Consider the following 14,813-nt stretch of genomic DNA (forward strand, 5'->3'; position numbering starts at 1 on the left):
CTGGGTGGGGATGATGTTTTGTGAGGGACATTTGTCAGCACTCTTTTCCATGGTTTCTGTTTTGTTGTACGTAGGAGGTAGAACAACTAAGACTGGAAAGGCTCCAGATCGATGAGCAGCTGCGGCAGATCGGGATGGGCTTCAGGCCCTCCTCTACCCGAGTTCCCGAGAAGGAGAAGGGCTACACCACTGACGAGAGCACCCTGTCCTCTGTGCAGGGCTCCAGGTCCTACAGCGGCCGGGGCCGGGGCCGCCGGGGCCCCAACTACACCTCTGGCTATGGTGAGTGCCCTTGGGCAGTGCCTCAGGATACCTTGGAACCCAGAGCTGTCTCTGGATTTCTTTGTGTTCAGTGTACTTGGGTGAAGATAGGGTTGGAAATGCAGAATTTTTTGTTCATAGCTCAAAACACATCCTTAGATTTGCAGTCTTGAAGTTAAGTTTAAAACTGAAGAAATTAACAAACTGAGCACTGGAAACATCTTGTCCTTCTGTGCTAGTTACTTAGTAAGTGACATCACAAAAGCTGGGAAGAGAGCTAGAGATGTTTTTCAGGAGACACAAATTTTTAAAAATCTGAAATGAGCATTAATCTGTTTTGATTGAGAAGGAGAAAAATTGCATGGCCACCTTAGCAGCATATTGCATATGGTTCACTTACACAGAGCAAAGTGAACCAAAATGATGTAAAATGGAGACAGGACAAAATCCTGTGGGTTTTATAATATGGTCAGGAACTAACTGGATTTCTTTTAAGGTGAGGTATTCTGATGCATTTCTCAATTAAAAAGCACTGTTCAGTTCCTGACAGGTGTGCACATCCCCAGCTTGTCCAAGTGAGACACTGCATTTCTATATAGACATCTTTCACAAAGAACAATGTTATTTTTTCAATGCAGTAAATTACTCCGGGTATCTGCATGTAGCTCGTTTCTGTTAAAAAATCAGACACCTTTTGGGTTTTACAGTCTTTCCCTGGCTATAGCTTCCTGGACCATGCCAGGTGTTAGTTGTGTTGATTCTGATGATGATGTTTGTAACTTCATTTTTTATTATTTCCCAGTGAGCTGACTGAACTATAAGAAAACTTGTTCACTTTGCTTATATATACACACACTGTGATTTAGAAAACTTAAAAGTATTTTTTTTTTCTCCCAAAATGGCAAGAATCACATTTAAGCCACATGGGTCTAAAACTTTATATTCCAGACTGGGTAGTAGGGGGGGGGTTTCTGGATACCTAAAATGAAGAGTAAGTGTTGGGTTTTCAGGTAGTAAAAATCTGGTTGTGTTTGGGTACTTGGAGATGGCCGGGTCTTACAGATGCTGTTTGATATAAACAGCAAAATTGTTCAAGCAGCATTACAGCATCCAGAAGGGGTTGCTTAGCAACAGCCATCAGCTATAAGGTGGCAAAGTTGTCCTTGGGAATTTCAGAGAAGTTGCCTAGAAACTGCACCAAATGCCTGCAGTGTGTAGAGAAAGAGAGGAAACACTGCTAAATCCTTGGTTTATCTGTGTACAGAAATTACAGATTTGGTGATCTTTCAGCCATTATTTCACATGTTAGTACAAGCAAACTTAAATTGAGAATCTCACTTAAGTAACTTCTGATCTATATTTTATGTGTTCATATATTTTTATAAATGTGTGTATATATAAATACTAAAATATATCTATGATTGTATGCCTATGTCTGTATTCATATTTTAATATATATATGTATTTATGCATGATATTCTTTGTTAAAATAACATACATATATAACCAGCCATGCTGGCTTGGAATAACTCTGTGGATATAAAACCAGAATATAATCCCCAAATTCATATTAATTTCCTGTTTTCTTTTCCTTCTCATACAAGGTACAAACTCTGAGCTCTCTAATCCCTCTGAAACAGAATCTGAGAGAAAAGATGAACTTAGTGACTGGTCCTTGGCAGGAGAGGATGACAGGGAGAGCAGGCACCAGCGTGACAACAGGCGACGTCCTGGGGGACGAGGCCGTAGCATGTCTGGAGGTCGTGGGCGTGGGGGACCTCGTGGTGGAAAGTCATCCATTAGCTCTGGTACTGTGTTCCAAAATGGAGATTTTCTTCCTGGCAGTTTTCTGTATAACGTCATACCCTTTTAAAATACTCCATTCTTACATTATGATCTTAATACCTTGGGATTTCAATGCACTTGTGTGGTAGCTGTATCATACAGAGTGTTTTAGATTTTTGTTTAGGTTCTGTTCACAGTGATCCTCATTTCCTTCCTTTACTGCTCACACATAATAATGTTATTAGCAAACTTGGTAAATCTTTGGCATGTTGCCTAATGCTGCCTTCTGAGGTAAGCTCACGTTTAGATACAGAATGAAAGAAGAAATCATTGATTAGAAGTTAGGTTTTATCAGAATCTGTGCTGATACAACACTGTAAGTGTCAGAAGTACCACACAACCACAAAGTGTAAGGTGTGTTTTATACACTTAGTAGTTTTGAGTGAAAGGTCTCTAAATGTCACCTTGGAAATCTTTGTGGTTAAACAGTGCAAGGGCAGATTGGGCTGTTGTGGTGCCCCAAACTGTTACTGCTGGGTTAGAGTCAGAGGATCCAGTTGGAGATCAAATACTTCAGCTCTGTGTGTTACACCTTGCCTTAAGATTGCTTTGTAGTTTGAAACTTTCAGCCACAGCTGTAATTCAGCCTGGAAATGGTTACAAATCTCTACAGTATCTTAGGTGGACACTTTCTGTTTGTTTAGTGCTTAAGGACCCGGACAGCAACCCCTACAGCCTGCTGGATAACACGGAGTCAGACCAGACCGTGGACACGGACGCCAGCGAGTCCCACCACAGCAGCAACCGCCGCAGGAGGTCCCGCCGGCGAAGGACTGATGAAGATGCTGTTCTTATGGATGGGATGACAGAGTCTGATACAGCTTCTGTTAATGAGAATGGTTTAGGTATGTAAATGGTTGGATGGTAGTCCCAGAGCAAGCTAAGAAATAAATGTGTTGTCCCTGTAAGTGTAGTGAAGCCCTTGTTTGTTTTTGTAAGTGACAAGTCGATGTTCTGTTCAAGGTTGCTGTCTGATTAAAGAAAGACTCCCTCCGTGGCAGTGCCATGGAATCTTCTGTTTACTGAACTCCTCTAGCCTTTTCATGTGCCTTTTTTTGTAAAAATTGTCTGATGGAGACGCCAAAGACTTGACTTGTTGTTTCCCATTGCACTGCTGCTTTGATAGAAACAGTACTGTCAGATCAACGTTCTGTTTTGTCCTTGGTAACCTCAGTCTTGGTGTGGGAAAGCTCCTTAAGTAGCTGTTAATTTGTTCCTACCCAGCTTCTACTTAAGAACTTTCCTTCAGTAAATTCTCTCGATACTCACTGGGATGAGAATACAATTGTTGCTTAATGTAGAAAAAAAAAAATCTGGGTTATGTTGCTAAAATTTGACGTATGGTTACTTAATAAATGAAATCTGAGGTCATTAAGCACGTGCCTAAATGTTTTAATGAACCAAGAACAAAAAGTAAAATCTAGCTTTTGTGTTACTGTGTATGCTTTCAGTATAAAATTTTCTTTTAGCTTTTCTTCTTACTTAGTCTCTGTCTTTAACAGAAGCCATTTTAATTGCCCCATGCTGAAACTGCTGAAGAATTTATTTATTTGATGATCAGAAATAGTTCATTATAAACTTTGCAATTGCAGATGATAGTGACAAAAAACCCCAGCGACGCAATCGTAGCCGCAGGCGTCGCTTCAGGGGTCAGGCAGAAGATAGACAGCCAGGTAATTCGAGTGGAGCTGTGGGTAATCTCAGGTCAAAAGCATGAGAGAATGTTGTGTCTGCTGTTTTACATAGAGCTGCATAATATCAAAAGGTTACTCAATAACTAATAAGACTACTAGATAAAGATGAAAGACATTTCTTCTACTAGGAAAACTTCTAAAATCTGTCTAATGACACTAATTGATGTCTAACTTTTTGCTTGGACATACAAGTTATGCTTCTGATCCCGTTCTCACTGAAGTCAATGGCCAAAGGGCTGTTGAGTTCTGTGGTGCAGGATCACGACAAACATGAAGGTTCATGGTCTGCACTCACTGCATCTGTGCGCTTGCACTGACTGGGACACAACCTTTTCAGCACTGGCTGAGCAGCAGTGATGGAGGGGCAGGATGTGGGTCCTGGCAGAGCTCAGTGAGGGAACTCAAGTGGGCTTTGCCAGCCCCACACCTGCATCACACTGCTGCTCTCAGTCCTTGGCTGTTGGGAATAGTTTAAGTCATCTGCAAATTGAGGGTGGGAAGGAGGAGGAATTTAAGTGAAATTGCATGTTTCCAATTTTTTGTTGTTGTGGCTTGTTGCATTTCTTTTGTGTGTACTAACACCTGAAATGTTAAAGGTGAACTGGCTAATTATCAATACAATGCCCTGTTTAGAAAATGCTTGTACATACACGGCACAGGGTAATAACAGAAGGTCTTCTAGATTGACAGGTTCAAAATTTCACCCATATTTGTTTTCCTTGTATCTGTGGCGCTCATGCAACATTTGATTAAGAAGAAAAAAGTGGTTTATTGTGCTAAAATTTGGGGGAAGGAAAAAATCAAACACCCCACCCTCCTAAAAACCTCAAACCCACACATTTCTTTTCAACATTCCAGTTTTCATAGCAGTGATTTGTAAAGGGGCAGAAAAAGTGAAAAGGATTTCAGCTTTTACTTCCAGGAAACTTAGCCAGCAATGTAAAGGAATGTTAGTCATTTCTAGAAAACCATAGGAATTCTTTTAAATCTTAAGTATTCTAAGAACATAACAAAACTTACAATTATCTTTGGCAAAATACTGTAATGATTTAAAGTTTTCATGAATACCTAGTAAGTGTGAGTGAAATTAAGACAGAAGGAACTTTTCCCTTCCCCCCCCACAATGCCAGCTACTGTATTTCAGTCACTTAGCTGCATCATTTAATTTACATTGCAGTATGTTATGGTGCCTTATTCAGAGGAATATTAAGAATGCACTTTGTGCATGAAACATGCTTCCTGTTTACTAATATTAGAGGCATTGGGTTCAAAACCTCATTTTAAAGAAAAATTACTTGTGCAGAAACTCCTTTGGCCTTCACAGTTGAGGAAGGACCCAGTTGTAAGTCCAGTTACTGTAACAGAAAATTCATCTGTTGTAGTTCCCAGTCTGATTTGGATTTCATGCACAGTCATTCCTAAATCCAGGAAAATAGCTCACCCAAATACCTTATACATTAAATACAAATGACTGTGCAGTTCAATAGGTAATGCTTGCCAACCCTAAAGTGCTGTAGCTGTCAGAGATACAATTGTTAATTTAAAGTTGCAGTACTCTGCATTCTAAGGGTAGAACTGAGTCTTGATGTAGTTGCAGGAGGGATCAGACAAAGCCAGGCTACAGAACACGTGTTGAGGTGGTGAGGAGAGGTCAGAGAAGCCCTGGCTGTCCCCAGTGAGTGCAGCTGTACTGGCACAGACACAGCTGTGCTGCCCCTGGGCTGGGCTGGCTCTGGCAGCACTGCCTGTGTCCACCCTGAGCCAGGGCACAGTGCTGGTGGCACTGTCAGTACCTCAAGGAGGGCAAGTTCCCTCCTCAGTCACTTTGTGATGTACCAAAGATTTGATGCCACATCATCCTAAGTGATTCCAGGCTCTGACCCACCCCAGTTCTGGGCACTGTTTAAGTGTCTTCATTTCATTTCATTAGTGAAATTTTTCACTACTCAGCTAATAAAACCCCAGTGACACACACACAGTCTGTAGTTCAAAGAGCTGCAGCCAAATCTCTTCAAACTTAGTACAGAAAGCCCTTCTCCAAAAAAATCTGCAATTGGACCAAAATTGGTTTTATTAAGAGTCCACCTTCAGATCATTGTTACCACCGATTTTAGTGAAAATTGTTTTTAACAACAGAAACAAATTGATCCTTGCTGTATGGTTGATAACCTGTAAGTGTGAAGGCCTTTTGTGAGATGTCTCCCAGTTAGAGCATAACTTGTACAGAAAAGACATGAAGGTTCATGCTGAATTGACTGCTGATGTGAGCATCACTGTGATTTTTTTCCTTGAACAGTAACAGTAGCTGATTATATATCACGAGCTGAATCTCAAAGTAGACAGAGAAACCCTCCAAAGGAGACAGTAGCCAAAACCAAGAAAGAAACGGTAAGATTTTTTTAATGTGCATTTCCTCTTTTCTCCTGCCTTTCAGCAAAACAGTAAAGGCATGAAGGCTTCAGTTAGCTCACCCTCATTTGACTACAAGTGCGTTTGATTTTAAGAACAAATCATTAAAAGCAGAAAGGGCCCAGAGGAAATGACAATGGTTTGTTGTCTGTTTTTGCAGATTTTAGGGACCAAATTAAGTCTGTACACATTTTTAAAATATTATATTTAGTAATGTTGCATTATGTAATAAAATGTGAAAATTGCCCATGGTAAGTCTTGAGAACTATTCCTTAAAACACTTTAGGGAAAGAGGACACTATGTGGCATTTTAAGTGACTTGTATAAACTATTTTAGAAGGAATTAATTTCACAAAGATTGTATGGTTTTGATCCTTTTTCCTTAAAGGATCAGAGTGGCATTACATTATCCTGAAAAGTAATCGGAATTTAATAAAACAGAATTTCTTTACTTCTGAAGTGCCAGTGTATTGCCACAAGTTATGTACGAAAGATCCATTAGCAAAATGTCATCTTGCTACAGTAGATTTCAAAAGGGGTGTAAAGCTCAGCTTTTCAGTAAACTCCTTCATGGGCTTAGACAAATAGAAATAAATAAGCATTCTGGGTGTGCAGTGCTGGGGTTACATTGTCATGTTTCCCTCAAAGTGGCAGATACAGAAATACACCATAAACTACGAGGTAAGTGATCAGATGCTTTAAGTGACAGGATACAGGCACAGACAAGAGATGTTCCCTCTTGCAAAGCTGCTGTGTGAGCCAGAGGGAAACTGAGCTTTCACTCTGTATTGTTATGTTTTTAATACTCCCCTCTTGTTGTTTTTGCAAGGCAAAAGATGCGATTGACGAGAACAGCCCTTCTGAAAAGGCAGTGAATGGTCCTGCCACCACCTCTGGGGATGAGCCTTCTAAACTACAGCACAGCCCTGATGAAAAGAAAGTCACTGTTCAGGAGGATGGAAATAATCAGGAAGAAGCAGTGCTGAATGGTGTTTCATAAACTGAAGTTCCTAGTTTACAGTTCTTTTACATTACATTTAAAATAGTGCTTGTATAAGCTTGCCAAAGATAGAATATGGATCGCCAGTCTTGACACCGCACTTTCAGTTCCTCCATTTTGGAATACAGAAAGGGGAGGGATCCTGGAGAAATCATATGTTAAACATACTTTGACACCTACTGTGTTATAAATATATCATCAGATGTGCCTTGAGATAGTATATGTAACATTTAAATAAACAAAATTGCTGGCTATAGGAAATGTTATTTTGTTTTCAAAATACGGCAAAGATGTGAGGGGGATCCCTAACATAATACTCTTTATGAAAGCATTAGCTGCTTTTGTTACATTTTTAATAATATGCAACCACTTCTTCACCTGAGGAATACTAGAAAGAAATGCAGTCTAAAATATTTTGCACTGAAATGTAATTTCTCCATTAGTTTAGTCTGGAAACTGGTCTGTTTTAATACATGTTTTTTAAATGCTGTATGTAGAGGAAAAATCTGCAGACCACTGGAATGCATTTGTTAAATTCTCATAATCTGCAGGGATACTGGGTGACATTGGCAGTGACTGTTCTACATTGAGGCTTTGTTTGGTTTATTTATTAAACTGTACAGTATTTAAAAATCAAACATAGCTTTAGTTAACACTAAGCTGAATTAGTCATGTCCATTAAGACATAACCTGAACTACTGAAAAGATCAATTTCCAGAAAGTTTATTCTGTATAAACTACATATGTTAGTCCTTAGTAGAGTATTTTTATTTTTGTTTTTGGTTGTTTGATGTGCAATATGTTTTTTTTGTATGCTGGTAGTAAAAGAAAATAAACTTTGATCTTCCATCTGTTGACTGTTTTTATCAGAAATTTAAATTACTATTGACTTGAAGGTTTTCAAGCTGTTAACTAACAATAGAAACCTACCTGTGAGGCAGCTTGAACCTTGAACTCTTTTTCATAAGAGTTTCTAACATGCTGATCTTCCTTTTGTTAAGGCAGTGGTGTCAAACACCAATTAACAAGCCTAAAATCAGACTCCTTACCTTGGAGAATTGCATAACCTGACTAACATATATAGCTGTTAATGCAGATGTAGTTTGATCAGTTGAAGCATGCACACCCCCACATCTTTTAGGTACATGAGCCAGAGCAAGGAAGCACAAAACAGCAACAGCTGTGGAAAAGCATCTGGGTAGCAAGGAGGAGTAAGAAGTGAGAGCAAAGGGCAGTGTTTAAGTTGTACTGACTCAATGAAAAAATTGTCTTGCCTGATTTTGTCAAAAGGACAAAACAAAGAGTTCTAAACCAGCTGCTGTACCTGACAGAGCTACAGGCAAGCTGTCCCAAGCAGTGACCTGTGTGTGCACTTTGTCATAGGACTCCAGGGTTGGACACTCAGCAACAGCATTCCCTCTGGGCCAACAGACCCTGTTAAAAGCTGTAACTGAAGTGTGCACAAGTATCTCAGCTGATGGGGCAGGCACAGGAGTGGAGAAAATGAAAAAAACAGAGTTATAAATCAGTAGTGTTTGGCTGGAATATACTTAAGTACAGGAACATTCTGCATATGGCTTGGCCTGTGCTGGTTCCAGAGATCCAGCTGTCCTTCACCCTGCTTTAAATGGTGTAACAGAGCAAAATCACTGCCTTTCTGGGGAGGTTGTAATGTTAAGGATTACTGTGGTAATCCTTCCTGAACAGCCCAGAACTCCTCCACAGCAATGCTGTGGCACAGCAGGCAGCACTCAGGATGAGATACTTCCAGCAGCACTCCCTAGTCCAGGTTCTGGCATGGAAACTTCCAGCCCACTGTATTTATGCCCAGCTGGGCATTAACTCCCAGAGCTGCTGTGCAGAGTTTTGCTGTAGTGGCAGAAGCACTGAGAAGATTCTTGGAGTATGACAGAGCTCCCTGGCCCCAGCTGAGGTCCTCACGAGCTGCTGGGTGTGAAAAGCTCCAGAGCACAAATCCAGCTCAGGTATCAGCAACTGATGTAAAGAGTTCCTGTTTCCTAATCATCATAAATTACAAACCTCCATGTGAGCTCTATTGTAGTGTACAATAATGTATAAAACTACAGGACTCCTATTACAAATATGGAATTTATTAAATGCTATTAAAACCTGTCAAAACTAAAAGCTACTAAAAAAATCTGGGGTGTTCCAGATCCATCAGTAACACTTAACCAACCTTGTTTTTCACAAGGCAAGGACAAGGGAGTACATTGTTTCCTGCACTTTATTTCTCAGGCAGAGACAACCACAGATCTCTCCCAGTTCCTCCTGTCCAATAAATGCTCTTGGTTTTTCCACCCCCTTCCCAAACAGGTTCAGTGTGCTAATTTTAGCAGATGGAAGAGCAGCAGCGTGAACTTTAAGCAGGGCCAGTTCAACAGAAATTAGCTGACAGCACATGAGTCTACCTGTGCCTGGTAACACACACTGGCCACACCAAGTTACTGCTCTCAAGCACTGACAACATTTGAGTGGCAGATTTTTGCTGTTTAATAAAGAACAGCTATGAAAAAAATCTTTAAACTTCGCTCCCCTCACATATTTCCAAGGAAAAGTGACCAAGTGGGGAGTACCTCCCTGGATTTGTATTTCCAGCTTCATGTATATTAAGTCAAAGATTGACATTAGAACCTTTCTTAAGCCATTTATCAAAAATAATAATTTGCAGGGACAAACCCTCTGAATGAGTGATTTTGTTTCTCATTCATTTTTTAGCTTGGTCTTCTAGTAGATCCTTAGCTTCATTGATTTTGGCTGCTACATATGGAGATCCACCTAGAAGAAAAAGAACCTCAGATTAAAAAACTCCAGCATTTGTCTCCTATGTTGATAATAATGCCATAGGATACAGGAAGAAAGAGTGTGGTCTTTCTGCCAGTTGTAGAACAAGCTGGAGATGACTGAAGGCACCTGAGTTCAGTGTCACACCACTCACTCCTGTTAGGCTGCTTTTATTTTCCTGGAGTGTTTTTCCCCTCTGGTTTTATCAGTCATAAATGAATTGGTCACCACTGACTTGGCACAGCTGTGAGTACAGAGGCACAGAACAGATCTGCAGATAACCCTGCCCAGCCAAAGTGCTGCTGTACCAAGGGACCAGTTCAGTTTTCAAACAAGGCAAAAAATTACTCAGGGAGTCTGAGACAGAACCCACAGTGAAATCCAACACTGTAAAGCCATGAGGGACAATGACTGTGTTGGTAGCATATATACCATTAATTGCACTGTAATGTTTTACTTCAAGATTAATTTAACATGTTTAGGTACAATACAAAATGCTATTGTTACCTCCTGCATATGTTCAGTAAGGTTAATTTCTGAGGTAACTTTCACTTGATAATACCTATGAAAGGCATATCCCCATGGATTATTTTGGTCCACAGAAATAAGGAATTCATCAGTTACTTTAAAGGAAGCCATTTTACATTTTAAGCAATGATTAAGAAGTTAAATGTCAAACACCAACACATGATTCTGACTCACTGAACAGAATTTAGAATAGGTATAGATGCCCTGAGTTACTAACTTTAAGCATAGCTAGATTCTGAGCCTTCAGAGTACCACTAACAGGAATATTTCATAATTTAATGTCTCCAGCAGCTGTGGAAGGCTCAGTATTTGCCATTTATGGAGAACTCCTGAGGCATTCCCATGAACTCAAACTTTCAAGTGGCATATAAAACACACAAGGGTACTCTTGAGTTTTATCTAAATTAAGGTGATTTTAAGTCTCATTTTAACAAACAATATTCTACTGTGGTATTCACAGAAGATAGAGCAGCTGACAAACTGACCAGCTCAACCTGCCTGCTTGGCTTTAGAACATCCACACACATGCTCTAGACTCATGTGGATTAATGCACCCTAAGATTTGTTTTCACTCAGTTTTCTGTGAGTTTTTTAGTAGCTGAGGTGGTTATGTATCACTGACTTCCTCCCTACACAGTTCTATTCATCTGTGTTAAAAACATGTATTAACTCAAAGTGGCTTAATTTCCTTACCTTTATCTGGATGATTCAGAAGCATGATCCGTCTATGAGCCTCTCTAATTTTATTTCTGTTGGCTGTAGGGCTTTGAAAGAGAGAGAAAAACTGACTTAAGGGATCCTCATGAAATTCCCCAGAGCATCAAAAGGTGTCTGAGAACAAGTGAGCACTCTGTCTTACCCATAAATTCTCTAGCTAACATGTATGTTTATCTTTTCCTACTACTGATCTGTAGTGTCTAAATCCTGGAGAGGCTTTCTAGGGCTTCTCCAAAACACTGTTTGCTGACAAAGACATGCTACAGCAATCTAATGGGGTGGGGGTCATCCACACAGATAAAAAGAAACAGAATTATGCTGTAACTTTTTTTTTTTTTTTTTTTTGAAAGCTTCTTAAAGGCTGTAAGACAAAAAAAAATTGCTAGATTTATTAAGGTAAAAAAACCTTCAGAACCCCCCAAAAAATTACAGTTGTAAGTTCTTATTTGATTAATTTGTGTATTTGGCCTTAAGTGCTTTGGCAGGGATTGCCACCATGGTCAGATCTACAATGTTCCAGAAGTGATGAATTTATTCCAGACCCAAGAATTTGGGTTTGCAGCACCTTCACACTGCATTCACCTGGAACTCCTCAGCGCTGACAAGAACCACAAGGCCACATCAGAATTATGATCCTCACACCAAGTGAACCCCAAGGCTCCCTGAAATGGCTTATTTGGACCATGTGTGGCTTTGGTATGCTGTTCACCTTTCACTTCTCATCAATTTCCTTTACCTCACTCCTAGTATTAAAGCTGCTTCTCGTTTAGTCATTTTGGGTTCAAATCCACCTCTGTAATAACCACCACTGAAGGCCTGAAAGAGAAAACATTAGTTTAAAACACGCTAATTTTTAAGTATGAGTTAAAACAACTCATTATTGCTTTAGTCGCTGCTGAGCTTCTAGTCTGTAAAAATGGCAAAACTTCACTTGTCATAGGAAATTCAGTTGAAGTAGAGCATCACTATTTAAATTACTTAACCTTGCCCAAACAAGTTCTCTATTAGCCAGTCACCACATTAATTGCTGCACTTAATTGTTGTTACTGACAAAACACAGGAGAAAATACAGCAATGCTATACAGAGACAACAGTCTAGTTATTTCATCAAGTAAAGTTTTAAACAAAAGAACTTACACCCTTGGGTAGGTTGTGAAGGGCTTGTTTTACTTGTGGCTCCATGTGCTTCAAAGCTTTTACTGCGTAGCGACCTTAAAGACACCAGCATTGACTGAGGTTAAATACAGCTCCTTGAACAAACATTCACCAATTCAGTGCAACTGGTAATTAGTGGAGTGGAGGGTGGAATAAACATTTTTGGGACATGCAATACTAAGAACTTTGATCTTTTGTTCCATTACAGCCATTAACACAGGCTCTCCCAAAGGAACAGCTATTAAACCACCTCGATACCAGCCCTGGGGCCCGGCTGGGTACCCCGCGCTGGGTGCTCGGTGCCCGCCCGTGCCCCACACACCTGCGAATCCGGCTGCCGCTATGGCCAGGCCGACCGCCACCATCGTGCTGGCCTGCATGGGAACGAACACAAACACACACACACACACACACAGAGCGTTTGTTTACCGGAGGGCAGGGCAGCAGCCACCGGCACAGCGGGGCGGACACGCCGCCGCCAGCCCGGCACGGCCCGGCGGGCGGGACACGCCCAGCTGCGGGCACGGCGCCCTCAGGGACACGGCGAGGGCAGCGGGGCGAAACCCCCGAGCTGTGCGGGATGAGGGGATCCCGGCCCGGCGGCGCCGCGGTCACCGCGGGGCCGACAGCGGAGCCAGCGGGCTCTGCGGGGCCCTCGCTCCGCGGCCGAGCCGAGCCGAGCCGAGCCGAGCCGAGCCGAGCCGAGCCCGCGGGATCCCCGGGAGCCGCCGGGCCGGGCACGGACAGCCCTCACTCACCATGTCCGCCCCGAGCGCGGCCCGGCCCGGCCCGCACTGACCGCCCGCCGCAAACCGCGGCCGCTGCCGTAAAGCGCGGGGCGGGAACGGCGCCGGGAACCGCCCCGGTAAGGGGAGGGGCCTGACGGAACGGGGCGGGGACACGGGCTGAGGGGCGGGGACACTGACAGAGGGGCGGGGACACGGGCTGAGGGGCGGGGACAGAGCCTGAGGGGCGGGGGCACAGCCTGAGGGCGGGGAAAAGGCCTGAGGGGCGGGGACAGGGACTGAGGATGGGGACAAGCGCGCACGGGCAGGACAGGGACAACGACAGAGGATGGGGACAGGGTGGGGACAGGTCTGCACAGAGCTCAGAGTTACAGCGTTGTAAAAGTGATAGTACAGACCTTACTGTTAATGAAATCAAGCGATTTCGATCCTAATCCAGGGACTTCTCGCATGCCAAATTCGCTTTTTTGCTTTTTCTTGAACCAAAAGTAGTTTTTCAGTCCCTCCTGAGGTGAATATGGGTGTCCAGTTCTGGGCTCCTTGGTACAAGAAAGAAAAGGAGTTATTGGAGAGGGTCCAGTGGAGGCACAAAGGTGGTTTGGGGTCTGGAGCATCTCTTGTGAGGAGAGACTGAGGGAGCTGGGCCTGGTCAGTTTGGAGAAGACTGACAGGGGATCTCATAAATTCATTAAATTTTTCCAAGAGGATGGTGCCAGGCCCTTTTTGGTGTTTCCCAGAAATGGCCATAAGCTCAAACACAAGGAGTTTCACCTCAACATGAGGTAAAGCTGGCACACACTGCGGGTGGCAGAGCGCTGGCACGGGCTGCCCTGGGAGGTCATGGGCACCCTCTCACCTGGACATGTTCCCGTACCACCTGCTCCAGGTGACCCTGCCTTGTTGGAGGGGTTGGACTGGATTATCTCCAGAGGCAATTCTGTGATTCTCTCATTTTTCCGCGTTTTTTACACCAGGGATGACCACCCCATGTCCCCGTTCCTCCCCGCTGCGCTGCCCGCGGTGCCCGGCCTGGCCTGCTCGGCTCCTCATGGGCAGGCACGGGGCTGGGATTGCTGAGGATTGCTGTGGAACGAGCAGCGATTGCAGGCATGGCACTGGTGTTTGAATGTTATTAATAACATAGCGTCGTCTGTTAATAGCACAGTGTCACACACGGCACAGCAGTCGAGTGTCCGTGTGTCTGTCCCTGGCTCTGGTTTGAAGGTTTTGGGAACTGAGTAACTCAGCAGAGAGACCATGCCAGCCTCCGGCCCCTGACCCTTAGTGAAAGCTTTTCTGCCATCCCCTGTGTTTGTAGAACTTGTCACTGACCTTGGGGACTGCCAGAGGACCCAGTGGCCAAAGCCAGCTGCCTTTTGGCTGCTTTAGGTCCAGGATTCACAAGCCCTCACATAAGCAGTTTGGTGTCACAGCTGACCATTGGCTAAGAAACTTGTAATTTTGCTGGCTCTTGAACAGGAAGGCAGAATTTTCCTTCCTTGGTGTTTATTTTTCTGTGAGTAATGAGTTCGCTTTGAACGTGTCCTAATTTTACTTTGCGCTTGAATTGTTTTTCTCACTAAAACTTCAAGTGCCTGATTTTATATCTCCTAAGGTAATGTTTGCAGGTGCCTCCTGCCTCTTTCCTTCCCAGTC

General features: G+C 42.8%; 2 protein-coding genes across 3 annotated transcripts in view; one reads left to right on the forward strand and one right to left on the reverse strand.

Moving 5' to 3' along the window:
* The window catches only part of FXR1 (FMR1 autosomal homolog 1), a 32,496-nt gene extending 24,438 nt beyond the window's left edge, over positions 1–8,058 (forward strand). The window contains exons 12-17 of one of the 2 annotated variants that reach the window (XM_059478954.1): positions 75–282; positions 1,866–2,069; positions 2,751–2,951; positions 3,699–3,779; positions 6,097–6,188; positions 7,039–8,058. In XM_059478954.1, coding sequence (XP_059334937.1) covers positions 75–282; positions 1,866–2,069; positions 2,751–2,951; positions 3,699–3,779; positions 6,097–6,188; positions 7,039–7,209 — 957 coding nt within the window. In that variant the 3' untranslated portion in view covers positions 7,210–8,058. The remainder of the gene's footprint in view (positions 1–74; positions 283–1,865; positions 2,070–2,750; positions 2,952–3,698; positions 3,780–6,096; positions 6,189–7,038) is intronic. The other variant, XM_059478955.1, reaches the window with a different exon arrangement.
* A 1,241-nt stretch (positions 8,059–9,299) lies between these two features.
* Positions 9,300–13,282, reverse strand: DNAJC19 (DnaJ heat shock protein family (Hsp40) member C19). The gene is made up of 6 exons (XM_059479663.1): positions 13,170–13,282; positions 12,734–12,785; positions 12,394–12,467; positions 11,993–12,072; positions 11,233–11,303; positions 9,300–10,005 (listed from the first exon to the last, which is right to left on the reverse strand). The coding sequence occupies exons 1-6, from the start codon at positions 13,170–13,172 to the stop codon at positions 9,935–9,937; spliced, it is 351 nt and encodes a 116-aa protein (XP_059335646.1). The 5' UTR covers positions 13,173–13,282; the 3' UTR covers positions 9,300–9,934.
* Positions 13,283–14,813: the final 1,531 nt, after the last annotated feature.

Source organism: Ammospiza nelsoni, chromosome 10 (assembly GCF_027579445.1).
Source record: "Ammospiza nelsoni isolate bAmmNel1 chromosome 10, bAmmNel1.pri, whole genome shotgun sequence".
Taxonomy (NCBI): Eukaryota; Metazoa; Chordata; class Aves; order Passeriformes; family Passerellidae; genus Ammospiza; species Ammospiza nelsoni.